At 34.9% G+C, this 22,759-nt stretch overlaps 1 protein-coding gene across 11 annotated transcripts in view; it reads left to right on the plus strand.

The window, feature by feature from the left end:
- The window catches only part of RALYL (RALY RNA binding protein like), a 735,427-nt gene that overhangs the window by 650,652 nt on the left and 62,016 nt on the right, over positions 1-22,759 (plus strand). For all 11 annotated transcript variants that reach the window (XM_077942454.1, XM_077942451.1, NM_001361230.2 and 8 more), the window contains 1 exon segment: positions 13,250-13,297. In XM_077942454.1, the coding sequence (XP_077798580.1) occupies positions 13,250-13,297 (48 nt within the window).

Here is a 22,759-nt window from a genome sequence, read left to right on the forward strand (position 1 = left end):
CACTGATGGACATTTGGGTTGATTCTAAGTCTTTGCTATTGTGAATAGTGCCGCAATAAACATACGTGTGCATGTGTCTTTATAGCAGCATGATTTATAATCCTTTGGGTATATACCCAGTAACGGGATGGCTGGGTCATATGGTACATCTAGTTCTAGACAGGTGACTCTTGTTATTTGAGGAAGTTATATTCTGTGAAGTCACAGCAAACACTGAATTAGCAAATACTGAACCATTGGTCCTAGGGGAAATATAGGGCTAGATTCCTGTGAGCCTCTGGTCTCAGAGGAATCTTTTGGTCTCAGAGGAAATTCACAACATTTTTGTCAACCAATCAACACACAAACTTGCTGTTGGTGTGTTTCTGTTTAAAGACCCTATGTCTTTAATGTATGTTATATCAATATGTATGTTGATTCATTAACATCGAACTCACAGCCAGCAGCACACCTCATGCCTGAAAGAAGCTCATCTAAAGAAGCTCACGTATTTTCTTCATAAGACACATCAGTCTTCTTGTGCTTAGGAACACTGGACGGCATTTCAGCACTATACTGGGGGGCCGTTTTAAGCTACAAAATTACCAAGGAAAAGCACATAAATGTGAAAAATGAGACACTAAATAGATTATAACATAGATGGTTATTTACAGTATGAACTGAAACAAAGAGGCAGTGTCACCTCATTGGACCTCAGCTGGGAACATATAACTCAAAATGTTTACCCTCTGTGCATGTTTCTGAATGATCATAAAAACCCTGTGAGTATTGATTAGGAGGTCACAAATTTTGCAAAGTTGCAAATACAGAATCCATGAATAATGAGAATCAACTGTATTTTCAGAAATATAATTACTCACAAGCTATTTCTAAGAAATCTAAAGGTTGTTTCACCAAACTTATCGAACTAACCAAAAAAAATGGGGGGGTCTAACACAAAAGAGAAGGAAGTCCTCAAGGTGGCTGGTGAAGAGAAGTACCAAGATGACAGCTTTGTAGCAGACCCAGAGAGAACCAGTCTGGGTTGCAGCAGGAAAGTGGAATGCTCCAGGAAGAATGAAAAAAGTAGACCATTATAAGTGCCAAGTAAACAATGATTGTACAAGAAGGAAATATAATCATTGCACAGTATGTTCCTCAACTATTATATTCATGTGGGTATGCCAATAATATTTATGTGGTTATACCAATATAAACATTGAATATTGACTTAACCAAACAGAAAGGAATTAATGAGGAAAAAACATGGAAGTTCACAAATAAATTCTTCAGTACAAGTAAACAGAGCAATATTTTGAGGGCTCAAAGAGGATTCGGTTTTGAGAATAAGATTTTTTTCTAGAAACTAAAGAATATCAGATAAAATGTCTTCTTAATATTCAGAAGGAATGTACCTCTAAGAAACATTTATAGGTTATAATAAGAAGAGATTAATTTGGAAAATATCAGTTAACTCTTTAAGACACCGGATTCAATACAATGCCCCATTTGAAGCAGTAAATTAAAGATTTGATACTACAGATGAAAATAAGGTCAATAAATGATATTAAGGAAAATTAACAAACATTCCATGAGAAAAACAGAGGAAAAGTGGCAAAAATGAGAACAAAAGAAAAAATGGGATGAAACACCATTGAGTTTAATCTGTAAATAATAGCCATTGCCAAAGATAACAATTTTATAGAAAATGAGTCAATAATAAAAAGTAAAATATATAATTCATTGATTTTTCTAAATGAGGCATTTAGAATTTGAAATGTAAAGAAATCTATAGGAATCCATAAATTTAAAAAGAGGCTAACTTTAAGACAAAAGATAAAATCGAACTCAGTTTTCTCTGTGATGTGCTAATGTGAAGATAATCCTGGAGAATTTTTTAGGGAAAGGATTGTAACACAAGAACTCTGTGTTCAGCTACGTCATTTTTTATGTGTGAAGTATGCCAGAAAGACACCAACAGAAAATTATGATGTATCATGTACCAATCCCAGACAAAATTCTAGAAAGATAGCCACTCACCTGGTTTTATCTATCCTGAACACCAGCATCTTAAGGCTCAACCTATTTTACAAACATATGTTTAACAAATATTTAGTCATGTTCTTTAACTGGGAAATTTATTGAAGGGAAATCAAATTTATTGATTTATTTAAAATGATATTATTGATTTAAATGAATCAAATTTATTGATTCATTTAAAATGACTGGGTAGAAAATAATCAGGGAGGGGGAAAATTTGACATTAAAAAAATTCAGCTGGTAAAATATTGAGGAGATTTTTTTTAAAAAGTTGAATAATAGTAATAGGAGGGACACTATCTCTTCTACAAATTCATGATTTAGGAATAAAAACTGACATTAATCGGTGGGGAAAAAATAGAAACCACAATAATAAGTCATGTTTACACAAAAAGGTCATAATTGACAAAGAGTGTAAATCAGTTCAATGGGAGTGGAAGAATTATTCAATATGCTACTTTTGCTTCTATAATATTTGTATGAAATACTCATTTTAGATAATATGTGTCCAGTGCAGTATGAGCTTGTAATAAAAAGGTAATAGAGGACATGTATAAATAGCTAGGTATTTTGGGAAAAATGGGCAATGCAGAAAATCAAGTGCATATGTCTAGAGGAATGACAATGTTTAGTATATAAAGATTTGCTAAAATCTTCAATATTTATAAATAATAATGGTGATAAAAAGCTGTCCTCTCATTTTAATTTGAATAGTTTTACTGTTTTATGCTGAATTAATATTCCCCACTTGTTTTTGCTACAGCCTATTGTGTTTAAGTAGTTTTCTTATTACTGTTTTACTTTGAATATAAGAAATACCTCTTAAATTTTATCAAATGTCTCTTTAGCATTTACAGATAAAATCTGTAATCTCTTTTAATTTGTTTTTGTTCCAGATTATGTTGGTTAATTTCCACACCTGAAACTGATACTAATGACCTCTCTGGTTTACTTTGGTGTATAGGTTGCTCTTTGTCTAATGAGATTAGGTCTGAGTTCTTTACTTTTTCATCTTTCTTCTTTAAGAATGAAGGCATCTAAAGCTGTAAATTTTTCTGAGTCAGGTATTCACTGTGTCTTAGAAAAAGCATTTTAGAAAAAGCATTCTTTTTATTTCTCTTAGAAAAAGCATTCTTTTTATTTCTTTCTAGAGAATATGAAGTGCAATATTTCTTTTTTGACTTGGCATCAGTTTGGTTGGGGAGAGTCAAAGAAACTGAACTAGTACTAAGGGAAAGTGAGCCAGATTTAGGGTACCAGCTTTTGAAAATCTGGAGGTCGATATATAAATGTTACATTTTAACAATGTAATTTAATTTTAATAAAATTATGAAATTTTAACGTGAAAGATATCCCAGAACTATATAATGCTATAATGCATTAATCCTCTGCTCTAAAAAGAATTCCCAACAAATAGTTTTCAGGCTCTTGTGCCATATATATCTGTGTGTTATATTACAACATACAATGTTTTGTCATGGTGTTTTCCATTTTACGATTCTGTTTTTTGTTTAAACTACTAGAAGCTTGCGGTATTTGGTATTAATTATCTTATTTCTTTGTTAAATTTAGCAGTAACAGCCTTCCTTATGATTACTACCCTTTAATCCTCATTCTGCCTTTTGGAGCCACAATGAAGAAATTCAATTCCTCTTCCACTCAACAGCCTTTCAAATATTTAAACAGTTAGGCACCTTTCTTCCCAAAGACTGTCTTCTGTAGCCCAAGTATCCTTATTTAATTCAATCATTTTTTATACAGGGGCATTGTCTTGAGACTTTTGGCCATCCTAATTTCCTTCATCTATACATATCCTACTTGGTCAAAATTTTAAAAGTGCACTGATGCATACTAAACTAAATATTTCCAGTGATGGCTCAAAGTGAAAGCCCAATAGAATTATTACCCCTTTTTTTAATAGACACTACAAATCATTTAATGCCAATTAAGATTTCATTATCTGGCCAGGCCTGGTGGCTCACGCCTGTAATCCCAGCATTTTGGGAGGCCGAGGCGGGTGGATCATTTGAGGTTAGGAGTTTGAGACCAGCCTGGCTAACGTGGTGAAACCGTCTCCACTAAAAATACAAAAATTAGCCAGGTATAGTGGCACACACCTGTAGTCCCAGCTACTTGGGAGGCTGAGGCAGGAGAATCGCTTGAACCCGAGGTTCAGTAGCAGTAGCAGAGATTGCAGTAAGCAGAGATTGTGTCACTGCACTCCAGCCTGGGTGACAGAGCGAGACTCCATCTCAAAAAAAGGAAAAAAACAATATTTCCTTATCTTTGTGGCTTAATATTGAGACTGTAATTGACAAAAACACTCAAGTATTTCTTACAGCAATATCTGGGAAGCAATTTCTTACAGCAATATCAAAGTAGTCTATGCTATGAACTTTGATTATATTGATGCCTTGGTTCGCTCATATATAAAGTCAAGATAATATTAATACTAACTCATAGAATTTTTAAGATAATGAAATAATTTGATATATGTAAAGCATTTAGAATAGTGGCTGATAAATGCTAAGCCTTCAGTAAAGGTTAACTGTTAACATTATTATAATTAATTATTATCAACTCTTTTGACATCATCCTCCAACATTTTTAAAAGCTAGTCTCCACCATAAAGAGCTTGTGTAGTTGATATATTTACCCTTGAAGGAAAACTTTGAAAAAATCATTTTAATTCCATTGTTAAATTATAAAAATATCAACGAACTATGAAAAACATTTACTTGTAAATGGACAAGCGTACTCATTGTCTACATGTTACATATGGTTATTCTCAACAAACATGGAATACAAAAACACAAAACACGTGAAATATAACCCAGCCTAAACTGGGTTGTGTCAGTCAAGATCTACAAAAGAATATTGGAATAGAAAGTGCTTGGAACAGCTACTACCTCTGTGGCTGAGGGTGAGTACTCAAGGGAAAAACAAAGTTGAAGAGAGTCTCTCTCCCCAGGGCTGAGATTCAAATCTCACTGGAGAAGATGTGTTTGTAGCTGACCGAAGGTCAGAGAAGTCTATGGGGATGTTGATGGACTGGAGGTGATGAGTAGGAAACTTCTGCTGAGATGCCCATGGTTATCACTGGGCCTCTGACAAGCTGCTGGTAGCTGTGCCAGAGAATAAGAAGAAAAGCATCTGGAAAAAGAAGCTCCTTCTTCTTCTATGCCTTGCAGTTTTACTCCAGCACCCTATACTGCCAAACTTTAACACTGTGTCAGCAGGCAAAGGAGGAATGTTCATAGAGTCCAGCTCCATTATTACAAAGCAAGCTCGAAAAAAGGGTAGATTTAGAGCTGACCAGCAATAAACTGATAAATGGAAGAAAGATCTAACCCAATATAGCAATTGTAATGCTTTAAATATTCTAATATTAATATTCTGGTGTTTGAAAAATTCTAATGAAAATACTTTACTTTTCTACAGAAAGTAAATACTATAGTGGAAAGTTCCATAGATGGGTAATGCTCGATTTAAAAAATATATCTTTGGGTGACTAAAACACCCTGCCTTTCAGAGCTTATGATCTAGTGAGATAGACTCATAAAGAGTCAAATACAATATAATATGTTTAGAAGAAAGTGTGTTTAAGAAGCTATAAGAATGAGACCTGAACATTAATGACTACATTGAACAGTTAAAGAGATCGATCATACTCTACAGGATTTTGACATGAGCCCTCCTGGAATATTTTACCCTGAAAACTTCAGTGTCAAGAAATTCACATAAATTAGATTAAGGTCAAATAAGAGAGATGGGGATGATTAATGGAAGGGAAACACTGGCTTGTGACGGGAAAGGCTAACAAAAATAAATCTATACAGATTAGCTAAGTGGCAAGAGAAGCACAGAGCTGACAAGCATGAGTTGGATGTAAATTCAAATAAGCTATAATCAAAGAACAGCACAGAAAGTGGAATTTAGTCTAATTCAACAAATTTGATAATGTGGTAAGATGTGGAGCTTGAGTTAGGCCTTTAAGAATGGACATATTAGGCTGGGCACGGTGGTTCACACCTGTAATCCCAGCACTTTGGGAGTCCAAGGCGGGCAGATCACAAGGTCAGGGGTTCAAGACCAACCTGGCCAACATCGTGAAACCCCATCTCTACTAAAAATACAAAAATTAGCCAGGTGTGGTAGCAGGTGCCTGTAGTCCCAGCTACTTGGGAGGCTGAGGCAGGAGAATCGCTTGAACCTGGGAAGCAGAGGTTGCAGTGAGCCAAGATTGTGCCACTGCATTCCTGCCTGGGCGACAGAGGGAGACTCCATCACAAAAAAAAAAAAAAAAAAAAAAAGAATGGACATATTTCCAGCAGAAAGAATATACAACACATGTTGATGGATGGAGAGTATAACAGGAAACTTTTTGTTGAGCCATCAACTGAGCTAGTGCAGAAGATTGTGTCAAGATACAAGAACGTCTCTGCCTGAGAGCAAGATTTTTTTTTTTTTGTACCAGAGTAGCACCAGGCAGAGCGTAGGTGCTGAGAAATGCTGATGGATTAAAAGAGTAATTGAATGAATAGTGAAAGAATGTCAGAGAAAGGAGCTACATTTTGGAGAATCCTGAGTATTGAAGAGGTCTGCATGTTACCTTGTAAGCCATGGGGACTAATTGAAGGTTTTTATGCTGTTGCTGTTATTTTTATTTAAGTACACTTCCTAACAGACAAAGTACAGAGAAAAGTAACAGCGCACCCCATTCAAAGTGATAATTCCAAAATCAGAAACCCTGTGTTACTAGCCAAAAGAAAGAAAAATAATTGGTTTTTTTCTTCCTCTTTTTCTCATTTCCAAAATTTACCCTTCATACATTCTGTCACTGCTCTATCAATTAAAGTAATCCTCCTTTAAATGTGTGAGACAGTAAACTTGACTCACAGCAAGTGAAGCATGAGAACTCTTTCTTAAGTTAGGTGGATTATTTTAATCTTTAGAACTTCTTAGCCATTTTCTCTTCCTCAGGTGACAGGTACTGATTCACCAGTAGCCAGGAACTCTATAAAAGATATTATAATTATTTAGGTCCCAGTAGGTTTCTCCTCACCTTCTCCCCCACTACAAAGGTCCTTGAAAATAAATTGAATATTTCAAAGTAAATGTACAAATTTATATGTATTCCTTAAAGTGGAATGAACAGATTTTTGTTCACAATATTATATTGGCAAACTTTGTAAATTTAACTTTAGATACTCTGACAACTAGAAACCTACACCAACATTTTATGATGAATTAGAAGCAGGATCCTGTAAATACATCTAAGGATACTTCTGATTTCACCTATCCAAAGGGAAGTATGCTTTGGAAATTCAGCCAGTTAGCTGAATTGTATACTACATTATTTTTACATTATATCTTCTGCACTCATGACTTCTAGAACTAACCATGGGTATTCTGAAGAATAGCTGTGCCAAGAGAGAGAATAATCTCCATAAAACATATTGTCCATACTTGTTCCACATTTTTCTACCACCAGGTTTCTTGATCATCTAGAAAGACCTACCTTTTGAACATTGACTTGTCAAATCCCTACTCTTTGCAAGGTCCATTTCAAATGCCAGCTCTTTCATGAAGCCATGTTTGATCCCAGTGTCTCACTCACCACATCCTATTTCCCCTGCTTATAAACTCTCATAGAAGTTATTTCTGATTGACAGTTACCAAATTCTGTCTCAACTTACTTTCATCTGTGTATTTGTCTAATCTCTTATACTGATTGAAATTCCTTGAGGTTAGAAGTCATGTTCTACTGATATAATTATTTACAACTCCTAGTATTGTAGCTGACTTACAAATAAGAACTCAATAATTGATTACTCAACCTAATATAGGAAGCCAGTTATAGCAATTGAGAAGGCTCTAGTAGTAGTTATTATTGGCAAGATGTTTGCTAAGAAAACATTAAAATATTTCCTACTTGTGCTAGGGAATTTATTAATATTCTTAAGATTATATTTTAATGAAGTTTGGTGAAGGAAAATAAAAAGAAATACTTTGTGTATTAGCCTACTCATATGAAACTGGCTTTATGAATTCAAAGGGATTAGATAAAAATTGATTACATATATTGTAAAACCCAATGAGTTGTGATTCTTCTATAAATGAAAAAGTTCAAATGAAATTTCAGGAAAGTTACTTGGTCCTCATTTAATCTTCAGTAATAAAAGAAACAGTGTGGATGTATGGCTCTAAGCAATTACTTTAGCAATTCTGATTCCCCATTACATTTTGAGAGAATGTGAATGTGAATGATTAAGGACACACTGAGAAGTAGGATAAAATTAATAAAAGTGTGCCAGATTTTTAAATAAACAGTACGAAATATTTATTTTCACTAAACATTCAAAACCATCATTTTATTTTTCTAGGTCAGATACCTGCCGTAAGCCACTGGTTATGCTTCCAAGCAACAAAAACCTCAGCATTTCCTTGGTTGAGTTTCATCCTAGACAGTGCCCTAAACATCTAATTTACTATCATTTTTGTTTTCAGTTACCTAAGAACCAAATTGTCATACTAAACTATTAAAGTGAGAGTTGCAAAAGTTCTCTAAAATAGATCATCCCATAAGGATCACAGTACCACCCTCAGTTCATGAGGGAGAAAAGGGGTGTGGGGCAGGGATTTTTCTTAACTGAAAAACCAATTCTTCTTGGCAATACAGTTCTAGGATACATAAAATACCTTAAAAAACCGAGTATGGCTCCTCACAATGCCATCTTTTGGTGGTTGATTTCAAATAGAGGTTTACTCAGAAAGAAAAAGGGGATTTTTATGAAAGATAGAATCTGGAAAGAGAGAAAAAGAGACCCTCTCCTGCAAAAAAAGGACTGAGAAGGGGGACAGGAACACTGGGGAAACAATAGCTGCCATTAATCAGACTTGCCCTGGTGTGATCTTTGAATCTCTTTGAATATCTTTCTCTTTCTTGGAAATCCAGCTTGATTTTATAGCTTATGACCTGAGCCAAATACTGCCATGACATTTCTGCTAAAAGCCCAAACCATTAAGACAAAAGCAGGCTTGACATGATTACCAAGACAGGTCTGTTTGTGCATTTCATTTTATTTTTAACTTTGACAGGTAAAATTGAGTTTATGATGGCAGGCAGTGGAACTTGAGAATCAAACAATTCAGAATACTTAGCTATAACTGGTTCTTGTAAATACATCTTAGCAGTCAGGACTGAACAAAAAATAAGCAGGTTGGACGAGATAATTTAAGCAGCAACTGAAAAAAAAATAAAAATGAACTTTCTTTTCTTGTGTACTTTTACAATTCCAGAAGGCTTTTCAATCATTGAAGTATTTACTGAGGTATAAGACATATAAACGGAAATCATTACTGTCATCTATATTAATAACACCTTTATAATTGATAAGTGTGTCATATTTTTTTCTTGCAATTAAATTCTGCTGTCTGAGATTACAGCATAAAAAAGAGTCTCCAAAAAAAATTATAAAAACAATTTAGTCACATATTTCCTTTGTGAGCTTATTTAGTTACATCTGAAAATACTGAGAACTTCTATTCTATGAAAATGATTGTCCCCTCAATCAATAACTATTGAATGCATCAAATATGTCTAGCACTATTTCTGCTACACAGTAAATACTCAAATATATTTATTGGAATTAGCAACCATTCCCTTTTCTTTGCATCCTCTCCACCTGTTGTTTTTTGATTTTTTAACAAAAGTCATTCTGACTGGTGTGAGATTATGGTTTTGATTTGCATTTCTCTAATGATTAGTGATGATGACCATTTATTCGTATGTTTGTTGTCAGCCTGTATGTCATCTTTTAAGAAGTGTCTGTTCATGTCTTTTGACTTCTTTTTAGTCGAGTTATTTGGTTTTTTTGCTTGATAATTTATTTCAGTTTCTTACAGATTCTGGATATTAGACCTCTATTAGATGCACAGTTTGTGAATATTTTCCCCCATGCTGCAGGCTGTCTGTTTACTTCTTTCATAGTTTTGCTGTGCAGAAGTTCTTGAGTTTAATTAGGTCCTACTTGTCAATTTTTTATTTCATTGCAATTGCTTTTGAAAACGTAGCCAATATCAAGTAGAGTATTTCCTAGGTTTTCTTCTAAGATTTTCATATTTTGGGGTATTATATTTAAATATTCAATCCATCAGCCAGGCGCGGTGGCTCACACCTGTAATCCCAGCACTTTGGGAAGCCGAGGTGGGTGGATCACAAGGTCAGAAGATCGAGACCATCCTGGCTAACACAGTGAAACCCCATCTCTACTGAAAAATGCAAAAAAGTAGCCGGGTGTGGTGGTGGACGCCTGTAGTCCCAGCTACTCAGGAGGCTGAGGCAGGAGAATGGCATGAACCCAGGACGCAGAGCCAAGATCGCACCACTGCACTCCAGCCTGAGAGACAGAGCAAGACTCCGTCTCAAAAAAAAAAAAAAAAAAAAAAAAAAATTCAATCCATCTTGAGTCAATTTTTGTACATGGTGAAAGGTCAGGATCTAGCTTTATTCTTCTGCATATCAGCCAGCTATCACAGCACTATTGACTAGGGAGTCCTTTCCTTATTGCTTAGTTTTGTTGAATTTTTCAAAGATTAGATGGCTGTAGGTGTATGACTTTATTTCTGGGTTCTCTATCCTGTTCCGTTGGTCTATTGTCTATTTTTGTGCCAGGACCATGCTTTTTGGTTACTGTAGCCTTGTAGTATAGTTTGAAGTTGGATAATGTGATGCCTCTTGCTTTGTTCTTTTTGCTTAGGATTGCTTTGGCTATTCAGTTTCTTTTGTTGTTGTTGTTGTTCCCTATGAATTTTCAATAGTTTCTTCTAGTTCTTTAAAAAACAATGTTGGTAATTTGATAGGAATAGCATTGCATCTGTAAATCGCATGGGGGTAGCATGGCCATTTTAATGATGCTGAGTCTTCCAATCCATGAACAAGAAGTGTTTTTCTATATTTTATGTTGTGATTTCTTTGAGCAATGTTTTGTAGTTCTCCTTGATCTTTCACCTCCTTGGTTAAATTGATTCCTAGGTATTTTATTTTTGTCTGTGACTAGCATGAATGTGATTGCACTCTTGATGTGGCTCTCAGTTTAAATGTTATTGGTATATAGAAATGCTACCAATTTTTGTGTATTATTTTTCTTTGCCGGGTTTTGGTGTTAGGATGATGCTGGCTTCATGGAGTGAGTTAGAGAGAACTCACCTTGATTTTTTTGGAATAGTTTCAGTAGGATTGGTAACAACTCTTCTTTATTTGTCTGGTAGAATTCAGCTGTGAATACAATGGATCGTGAGCTTTTATTGGTTGATAGGTTTTTGTATTACAGATCCCATTTCAGAACTTTTTATTGATCTGTTCAGGTTTTCAGTTTTTTCCTGGTTCAATTATGAGAGGTTGTGTGTTTCAAGGAATTTATCCATTTTCTCCATATTTCCTATTTTGTGTACATAGGGGTCTTCATAATAGTTTCTGAGGATCTTTTGTATTTCTGTGGGATTGACTGTAATGTTATCTTTGTCACCTCTAATTGTGTTTGTTTAGATCTCTTTTTGTTAATCTAGTTAACAGTCTATGGATCTTGTTTATTCATTTAGAGAGCCAACTTTTGGTTTTATTGATCTTTTGTGTAGATTTTCGCATCTTGGTTTCATTCAGTTCTGCTTCACTTTTGGCAATTTTTTTTTCTTCTGCTAACTTTGGGGTTAATTTGCTCTCGTTTTCCTAATTCCTCCAAGTACTGTATTAGATTGTTAATTTGGGAGTTTTCTAATTTCTTTGTTTAGTAGTTTAGTGGAAAGTCTTGGGAGATGGGCACCTATATATATATATATATATGTGTGTGTGTGTGTGTGTGTGTGTGTATGTGTGTGTATGTATATATCTCACCCTAATGGAATATTGTTCATACTTAAAAAGGAATGAAATTCTGATACATACTACATGGATGAACTTTGAAAATATGCTAAGTAAAATAAGCCAAACACAAAAGTACAAATATTGTATGACTGTGATTGTACGATTTGTATTTGTATTAATGACAGAGTCTGGAGAGGCAGGAATGGGAAGTTATTGTTTAATGAGTACAAAGTTTCTGTTTAGGTTGATGATAAGGTTGTTGAAATGGATAGTGACAATGCACAATTTTGTGAATGTACTTAATGCCATTGAATCATAAACTTTAAAATGATTAGGATAGTAAATTTGGAGTTATGTATGTTTTGCCACAATAAAAAGAAAATGAGTAAGTAAAATTTTTTTTTAATTACTCCCCTGTGGTACAGTTACTCCATTCATCATCACAGTAAGACTTCTTCCAGGTTGGGGAGTGTGCGAGGTATTGTGAAAACGACCCCACTTGTGAAATCAGGAAACTTTCCCTTAAATCTCAGCAATGTCACCTAGTAGGAATGCAAATTTGAGCAAGTCCCTTAGGTCTATTGCACCTTAGTTTCTTCGGGTTATGCTGTCCAACAGAGTTGTTTTGATGACTGTATTTAAAATGCATATAAAGTGCTTCATAAATTCAAACAACAAGGCAAGTGGATGGAGGTGACTTTTTAAAATATATTCCTTTAGGGAGCTTAGTCATAATACCCTTATCACTGAAATGCATTTACTAATTCATGTTTAAATATACTAAAATATTAAGGTATTGTTGGTAAGACAGCCACAGTTATTTTTCTAATTTTTCTCTGTTTAAAGTATTGAATCCATAGTTTTTAGAATTAAAAAATGCTGAATTTCCAAGGAACTACATTTCTGTTTGTCATTTCTATAACGAATGGGTTACTAAACCTTTCCATTTATCTTATTTCAATACCTTTTGTTCATTATGTAGCCTCATTGTACATACCTTAGGAAGAAGGGATAATTATATTACCTCAGAAAGAAAGGACAACTATATGATATCTTGTCTGAGATGAAAAACTATGGTCTTCATTCATAGCTAATTAAAAGTTTTAAAGTATTTATTTTGCTACCTGTTCTTATCTTCATTCCAAACCACACAAACCATTATCAGTCTCTACATTGTCAAACATGTAATAATTTGGCATGACATATCAAATTGGACATTATCTTGGAAGGTCCTTTGGATACATAATTACATTGAAAAATAAATATTTTAAAAGTAACAAATTTTATGCTATAACATCATAAGTTAATAGTAAAATTAATGTCATTGAAACAAATGCCAACTAATTTTTTTGTTTCCCTCTTTAGTGGTTATGTCTTTGACTATGATTACTACAGAGATGATTTCTACAACCGGTATGTGAATTTTTCATCCTTGTTTTCCTATGATTTAAATTATCTTTTAACCATTTTGTACATTTTATTCATGGGTGATCTTGAGTATGGTATTTAAAACAATATTTTATAGTTAAAAATAAAATACCAAATCCCAACAAAATATACAGATTTTTCTATTTTCATTATACTTACTTGAGTACAGTGGATCGTGGAATTTTAGGACTTTGGAGGTGCTCAAACCTAAGATTTGGTGTCTAATATTTAGATAAAATCCTAAAGATTTAATTAACTAATATCATTTTCCAAGTCATTTGTTGATTTAGAATCCTTCAAGATCGAGTTTGAAAGCTCAGAAAAATAACTGCAACCTTCTAAAGTACATAATAAAACATTGAAAATGCTATATTGGGTAGAGTCCGTAAAATTTACAGATCGTTCCTGCTTCGCAGGACAATAGGAGGCCATAAAGGTGATGATGCAAGATGAAACCATGCAATGAGGAAGAAACAGGATTGTCTCATGACCTTAAACATGTTTGTCAAAACATTAACAACTTTTATTCTCTTCTTTATAAATTAATAGGAAACTAGAGTAAAGCTAATTGTTATTTAGTATACTATAATTTAAAACAATAAAAATATTAAGAATTAAGGTGTTTTAGTTCTTTGTAAAGAACACTTATCAGAAGGAGTGGAAACAGTGCATACCTTCTCATTTCCTAACTCAGGACAGGATACAGAGTAGGCATCTGTTTTATGCCTTGTTGGACACTCCTTTCTAAAGCTGAATTAGCTTTGACATTCTATCAGTGTTGTGAACTATCTCTGAGAGTTCTTTCAATGTGTGATTCTCTTGCCAGGGTCACTTCCCCTTCATAGCTTTATGTGTTTCATCACATCACATCCACTTTCCTCACTTATGTCGATAAGTTTCCCTTTACTAAGTTCCTCTGACTCCATACCTAGAGTCTCTTGAGTGGAGAAGTATCAACATCCCTGTAGTGAGCTATTTCTTCTGTAATTTCATTTACATTTTATTTGAGTTTCACTTCTAGTATTACCACTCTTAGATTCTTTGCTGCATTTTCATATTTGTTGATCAATTCTTTCTTTTGATTATTCAATTTTGTAAAATGCCACATGTTTTATCACTGAGATAAGGAAGCATTACAATTAATGATCTGAAACAAGCGAGTGAAGTGAATAATCAATGAACAGCAAAAAAATCATTGACAGACTTTGAAAGAAGGAATGTGATTGGTGACCATTGTTATTATCATGCGCATTTATTATTTATGTATTTATTTGTGGAAAAGCTATAAGCAAAGTTTGGACTTTATTAAATTACTTACTGTTTATATGTTGTAGTAACTAAAATTTGTGTTGTCGGAGAACTGGTGTTATTTAACTAATATTGGTAACTCTGATATGCATACATTGGTAATAATGTATGCATATCAGAGATGAGGATCAACTATAGATAGATTATTGGATCAAAAAAATGAGGTAAATATATTTTAAGCCTTTAAGTATTATGCAAACACCAAAAAAAACTCTTAGGTACTGTATAAAAATGCAAACTTAGAAAAAAGTTTTCAATAGATGTTTTAAAGAAGAAGAAACTGTGATCCTTTAAAGAGTCTTATTCTCTCTGCTCCAGCCTCTAGAGCCCTTTGTAAGTTCCACAAGAAGTTCTTCCTGCCTCAGGTCCTTTCTCTGTGTTGTTCCATCTCCTCATACCTCCCTCCACCATCTGGTTCACTTGACTCCTCATCTTTCAGATCTCAGCACGAACATCCCTCACAGATTAAATTAGGTTCCTCTGTTCCCCTCTCTCAGCACCCAGCACTGTTACTTCACAGCACCTCTCCTAATTTATATTGCTATATTTATTTTCTGCGGTGTTTGATTCATGTCTGTCTGCCTTCCCCTGCCTAATGAGGTAACATATTATCAGTTTTGCTTATCTTTGTATCCTTGGGGACTATCAGTAAACCATACACATAGTGGATACTCTGTGTTATTAATTCATCTCCTTAGATTTAGAGACACAGCCATTTTTCCAAGGTCACCCAGCTAATTAGTGACAGAACTATGATCATAATCTAGGTATCCAATTTAGATTCAATAACCAACTATGTGAATATGCACAACGGGGTGGGTAATATCAGCCTATGGAGCTATGCCGATTCCTCCCTGGGAATCAGACCCACAACTGTAACTGCATTGCTGCCATGCTCACACTACTGAATTAAGCACCTTATTTCACTAGTTATCCTTTTCTGACCAAAAAATCATGTTTAAGAATGATTTTTCAAAACATTTTATAATTTCTATAAAATATATTTATTTTAAATATTAAGAAGCCTATAATAACTTATTCTAAATGTGATGTAAACATCTGGCAGCATTAAAATAATCCCATTTACTATTAAGGAAGGATATCTAGACTGTTTTTATACTATTTGAAAATGTTAGTTTTTGATAAGTTTAAAGATATTTCATACTATAGCTTTTTTTCACTTGCTACGAATAAAGTACATTGTCTTATACTCTGTCTATATAAAACCATTTTAGCATCTTTTATTTTCTATCATGTGACTTCCTTACACATTTAAAGAATTTCCACCTAACATGGAGTTTTATCGACACAGTAAGAGACCCAAGTTCTGGCTGTTACTGGAAAGGGGTCCCAATTCAGACCCCAAGAGAGGGTTCTTGCATCTTGCAAGAATTAATTCAGGGCGAGTCCACGGCGCAAAGCAAAAGCAGGTTTATTAAGAAAGGTGGTGAAACTATAGCTACTCCATAGACAGAGTAGGCTATTCCCAAAAGTAAGAGGAAGAATGCACCCGCCCTAGGTACAATGTTTGTTTATCCATAGGATAACAACAACAACAACAACAACAAAAACCATGGGGAGGTGTGCTCTACCACAAAGTTTGTGATAAAGGATTAATTTTTCTAATTACTATATTTTGCAAGACTCGATATGATTATCTTTAAAGCAAAATTAGGAATGCTTTTGTTCTCAAGATGTGGAGATATCAGGACATTCATGGGCCTGGGTCTGTTTAGTAAACATTATTAATCTGTTCCCTTAACCATAAACTTCTAGAAGCTAGGAATACCTAATCTCCTGGAAATGCAGCCCAGCAAGTCCCAGCCTCATTCTTCCTAGCCCTCACTCAAGATGGAGTCGCTCTGGTTTGAATGCCTCTGACATGGTAACTAGCCTTATAACTTTAGGCGAGTCAGGTTTTCAGTTTTCTCATCTTTAAAAGGAAGCCTGGATTTGCATTTCATTTAGAAATGATAGCTCAATAAAATCATTAGATTACATAGGTGATAGATGGATGGAGATAGATGATAGATAGATAGATAGATAGATAGATAGATAGATAGATAGATAGATAGATAGATGGATGATTGATGTATCCATCTTACTTGCCAAAGAACAAGGGCCTTAAATAGTCAAATAATTAGAGAGGCTGTCACTTTCAGGTGACTCTCTACTATACAAGAACTTAGCTTCAGTATGAACAACTTTCAAAATCATTTATTTGTTTTGTGTACAATTTGTTTGGCATATAAGTGTGCAGTAGATCAGTATGGTTGTATTGTTAACAGACTGTCTGAGCAGTCTGTGCTCTCATTAGTTTATTTTCCATTTTTGGCACTTGGCTAAGAAAGACATAAGCATCTGCCACTAGTGGATATACTCAAGAGTTCCCTATAAACATAGAATACCATGAAATAAAAACAGAATGGCAAGGCTGGATAAGATACATAGCTTACAGAGTCACTACTAATCCAGTCATTTCTCATAAGTTACAGTCTTCTTGCATTTGTGTGTGTGTGTGTGTGTGTGTTTTCTCTCTTTTTTAGTAGAGGTGCAAACTTGGGCAAGTTAGTTAATATCACAAAATCTGTTACGTCCTCTGGTAGGTAAGCATGAAATTAATTCCTAACTCATGAAATCATTCTAAGAATTAAATGAGGTAACATATTATAATGGTCAGCATTATGCCTGGTATATTTTTAGTGCTTAATCAATATTAGCTAGTATTAACAGTTAACAGTAACCATTAACAATAATAGGGCCAGGCGCGGTGGCTCACGCTTGATCCCAGCACTTTGAGAAGCTGAAGCGGACGGATCACCTGCCGTCAGGAGTTTGAGACCAGCCTAGCCAACATGGTGAAACCCTGTCTCTACTAAAAATACAAAAATTAGCCAGGTGTGGTGGTGGGCGCCCATAATCCCAGCTACTCAGGAGGCTGAGGCAGGAGAATTGCTTGAACCCAGGAGGCGGAGGTTGCAGTGAGCCAAGATTGTGCCACTGCACTCCAACCTGGGCAACAGAGCGAAATTCTGTCTTAAAAAAAAAAAGAAAAAAACAGAAAAAAACAATAATGGTAGATGTATTTCTCATATTGACATTCATACAGCAGTGTCTATAAAACTGAGAAAAACTGGTTGGTCAGTTTTTCTTCCATAGTAGTTTATTTGGGACTTCTCTGGATTATTCTGTTTTCCCAGTTTTCCCTCTCCTACTCCCCAAAGCATTCCAGCTACAGCTGATCACACTTACCTGCAGAGAGCGCTCAGCTGTTTCTGTTAACCCCATGCTGCTTGTTTAGGTCTCAAAAACGGAAATTACACTACTTTTGTTTAACAGGGATAATTGCATATAGAAACTCATTAACTTGGTATTGAAGAACTGAAAACGCAAAAAGACAACACTATGGTATACTAGAGTTAGCAACTGCAGGAAGCTGCTACCACCTCTAGGACTGGGGAAACCAAGGAAGATTTGGGATCTCAGAAATTGCTGTAGAAAAAGAGCCTACCAGAGCTGAAACTATGCATAGGAGATTATGTTCAGATGGTGCTGCTGTGTCTGAGTCCACAGGGAGAACCTGTGGTGCTGACACCCAAATTTCTGAGACGGGGATATGGGCTGACAGGTGCTGGGGTCTTTGAGGGAGCGTGGAGTGGCTGTTCTCCAAGTGTTGCAAAATTACTCAGACCGGATTCTGCTGCTGCTACTGGAATGAATTGTTGTTGTCAGGGTGAAGAAACTAGATTGGGGGAATGCTGAAAAGAGCAGGGAGCCAAAACACAAATAAAAACCAAAACAAGGAGCAAGTCCCTTTTTCTTGCTCCAGTCCTGCAGTCTTTCTTAGGTCCTTTATCGGCTGAACCCAGCAGAGAGCTAGCTTCCCAAAACCAACCCTAACCCTAACCCTCACCTCCAGAAGTGTGGTTTTCAGAGTTCCAACCCTATCTGTGGCAAAGGGTAGGTCTGAAACCAAAAAACAATAGCTTAATAACTGACGTATGTCCCCATTATATTGTCATTCTATTTCTGCCAGGTTTGGAGACTCTAATGTGACTGAGGGTTTCCAACCCTTAGGTAGTTTTACCTTAGAAAACTTTACAAAATATTTCACCTTACTGTGATTCATTGACCTGTCTATTCATGGTTTCAGAGATCAGTAAGAGTATCATTAAAGAGTAGATGAGTGGTTATTCTAAATTCTTATCTTTCTCTTTTACACAAAGCATTGCCCAATAGTTTACAGCACTGAATGGCATTTTCTTTTAAAGGTTCATGTATGACTCTGAATGTAGGACATTGTATGTTAATACATTAAACATAAGTATTTATACCCTAACAAGTCAAGTAAAAGGAGATGTATACCTAAAATTATATTTAATCTCCCTAGGGAAGGTTTTTACCTTCTGCAGTGTTGGCTGTCTAAATCCAACCTCGTTTTTCAGTAACATTAGGAAGAGCACTGATCAGTTTATAATTTCCAGTGATAAGCAGACTTTTATTAACAGAGAAAAAACAAATGCCACAGGTGTTTCACCTTTATAAAAAACACGTATACATTTTAAATGTTCCAAAATAGGCATTGTTCAGTTCTGGAACCATTTTGACTTTGTGTTAATGGATCCAAGAAGCTACTAGATTTGCAGTTAATGAAAGAACACTAAGTTACAGTTGTTTCAGATCATTGATTAGAAAGCACAATATATATTCATGAATATTGGAAAACATTAACAAGAAACAATGTCTGTTTTGTTATGCTAATTTGAATTATCCTCTGGTAGTATGGTATTCCATTTGAAATGTTTGAAAATAACAGCATGGTACACTTGACCAATGGTATTATTTGGAGTTAGAAGATGTGAATTTCAGGCCTAGATGCACATGTGTTGACTGGGTAAGCTTGGAAAAGTCACCTCTTTTTTTTTTGGCCAGTTTCCTTCATGGGCAAAATGGCTTAACACTACTGACTTTACAGAATTATAAGACTTCAATGAGAAAGTCATTTTAGTGGCTTATAACCCCACAACAACCTTTTGAATTTGTTAACTTTTTAATTACACAAAGCTGTATACAAAATGTTACAAAGATTATATTAGAATCAAAATATTGCCAAAGAGATCATTCAAGATTGCAATCAACTTGCTTTTAAAAGCATGTTCAAGAAGCATTTCCATGTGATCCAAGGAGAAAACTTCACAGAAAACCTTGGAAAATTTAATAACAAAAAAGAGCAATGAAATTTACTCATTTATTGGTCTCGGGTGAAGTGTGTCTTTTAAAATTATTTTCTGATTCAATTGTAACCAAAGACTTATTTGAAGTCAGAGTAGAAATTATAGGCAGAGTTTGTGAATTCTGAGTAGTTTAAACAGTACAGGGAACAGATATACTACCAGCCTATAAGAATTATTTGTATAGATTTCAAATGTATCCCTTCTTAGAAATGAAAAGGCACCTTACTTTGGTTTCATAGACATCTGTCAAAGTGAAGCATCATGAAAAGGAAGTCTGGAGGTTGAATCAAGACATGGAGCAAGATCTCTGATCGTCTTGTTATTGGTCTTTGTAGGTCTACTGAAAGGTCCTGGTGAGAATATGGCCCTAAACTTGTTCTCAGGTTTTGCCTCTGCGCAGCCCAGAAAATTTAGCCCCCTAGGGAAGACCAAATATTTTTGTTAGCATCAACTACTTAGTAACTATAAGTTTTGATTCATGAGTAGAGAAAAGGAAGAATTGTTTTCATGAGGGCAATTTAGAAACAGGTAAATACCAGGAAATGTTTAAAGTTACTACTAATCTAAAATGAAAATTTAATATTCAGTAGTAAAATACTACACATATATTACATTTCCAGTTTCTTTTCTTGTGTTTGAAACCACGTTTGTTGACAGGAAAATGTAAGTATCAAGTCAGAAGTTTAGCCATCAGGTAATGATTTATTAGAATGTGGTGTATCTACCTGAGAAAATGCACCACAGCCATTAAAATAAACATTAAGAAGACCATTTAACAGGCCTGAGAAATGTTTTTAATATAAACCAAAGAGAACGAGCTAGAATACATGACTGTACATATATTATGTTTTCAATTATGTGAAAAATATGGAAGCTTATAGAAAAAAGATTAAAGGATTATAGTAGTTGTTCTGAGGTCTGACAGAGTTTTATAGTTTTTTTATGTACTTTTTTTCCAAAATGTTACTTTATTATTTTTAAAGCTTAATAACAAGCTCTTTATTTTTAAAAGACAATTAAAATTATGTTTATTTGCTGTGTTAATATGCCTTTATCCAAAAGGCACTTAGTTTTAAAATTGCCTCTGTCCAAAAACAATTACCGTTTAAGAATAGTGGATGAAATCAAATGTCCTTATTCTTCCTAGAGAAAAGTTATGTCTATTTTATCAAATAAACTAATATTAAAATTCATATTACCAGTTTTTAGCTTTTGCTAGGTAATAAAGTTACATATGTCAGATATTATTTAAAGCATTAAAAGGCAAAATAAGAAAAGGGTACCTAGAAAATAGAAACATTTATTAAATGAAGAAATTAAATTCTCAAATTGTCTTCATGAATTGGTTTTATTAAAATTGGACTGAATTTTTAAAATTTATTACTTGACAGCAGGTGTTTTAGAGTTTTCACTGTAAAATAGACCTTGAGGAAAGAATTATTATTATATGTTTGGCTTCATTAGAAACCATTATCTATTTGATGAGTAAGTATTTGGGAGAAAATTATTCTGACCAAGAAATATTAGGGAAAATTAAGGACTATTAAAGGAAAGGAGAGGAAATATAACTCCAAAAGGGTAAGGAACAAGAAAAACAAGAGGAAGGAAAAAAATTAAAGCTTTTAACTAGCCTGGAGACTTAGATTCCATTTAATTCTGCTGGATTGCCATTTCTACTGTCAGTCTATAATCTTAAATGAACTAGTTCCTTAGTCTCAATACTATTTGCCAATCTAATATTTGATAAAGGCAAAATTTCTTTGATTTACTGTGGACAGAATTCTGATGAGAATGCCTTTCTTGGCCTGCCTTTCACCTACTTCCCTCTGCATTTTGAAGAACCCCTGTATCCCGTCTTGCAATCCCAGAAAGTATTCCCCTCTTTCTATCCTTGTCTTGTTATGTTTTTGTACATTAGGACAACATCCAGTCTTCCTTCCTTTTATTTCTAATTAACTCAAGAGTGCCCAATGCAAATTAAGAAAGATTTCAGCTCCATTAAAAGTTGTAAAATTAAAAATTATGCCCTCATGTTAGCCCATGTTACTGGTGGAGGATGTCCAGGTTCTTGAACAAATAATTGGGCAAAATGCATAAACAAAGGAAGGAAAGAATGAAGTAACAAAAGCAGAGATTTATGGAAAATGAAAGTACACTCCACAGGGTGGGAGCCAACCGAGCGTAAGGGCTCAAGAGTCTTGTGACCGAATTTTCTGGGGTTTACATACCCTCTACAGGTTTCCCCATCGGTTGCTTGGAGTACACCCTACGTATATTAAGTAGTGGCCTACGGTCAGTCTGATTGGTTGTGTAAGGGGACCAATCAGAGGCTGAAGTGAAGTTACAAATGTATACCCTATGCAAATGAAGACTTTGCCCACGAGCAGCCTGATTGGTTGTGGAAGGGGACCAATCAGAGGTACTTTCAATTTTTCATCAGCCATTCAGAAAAAGGTGGTGGGATGAGGAGGGGTGCAAAGGGAGTAGACTCTGGTCCTTTTGTTACTTGGGCATGGAAAGGTGGGGTTTTCCTTTTTGTTTAGTTCTAGGAAGTCAGCATGAAACAGCCTTAGGTTCCCTGCCTCCAGACCCTATTCTCCTGCCTCACCCATTCCCAATTTTGTTTTGTGAATGACCTATCACATTAAAATATTTAAGTCCTGATGCTGCCCAACTTCCCATCAAAGTTTTACCAAAGAATCAGTAAAACGTTATTTGATTCGTTGGTGCAAGTCATCCAGCCAGGCTTGGTGGCTTATGCCTATAATCCCAGTACTTTAGGAGCCCAAGTTGAGCAGATCACTTCAGTCCAAGAGTTCGAGAGCAGCCTGGGCAATACGACAAAATGCTATCTCTACAAAAAATACAAAAAACTTTAGCCGGGCGCAATGGCATGCAGTAGTCC

The sequence above is a fragment of the Macaca mulatta genome, chromosome 8, assembly GCF_049350105.2.
Source record: "Macaca mulatta isolate MMU2019108-1 chromosome 8, T2T-MMU8v2.0, whole genome shotgun sequence".
Lineage (NCBI taxonomy): Eukaryota > Metazoa > Chordata > Mammalia > Primates > Cercopithecidae > Macaca > Macaca mulatta.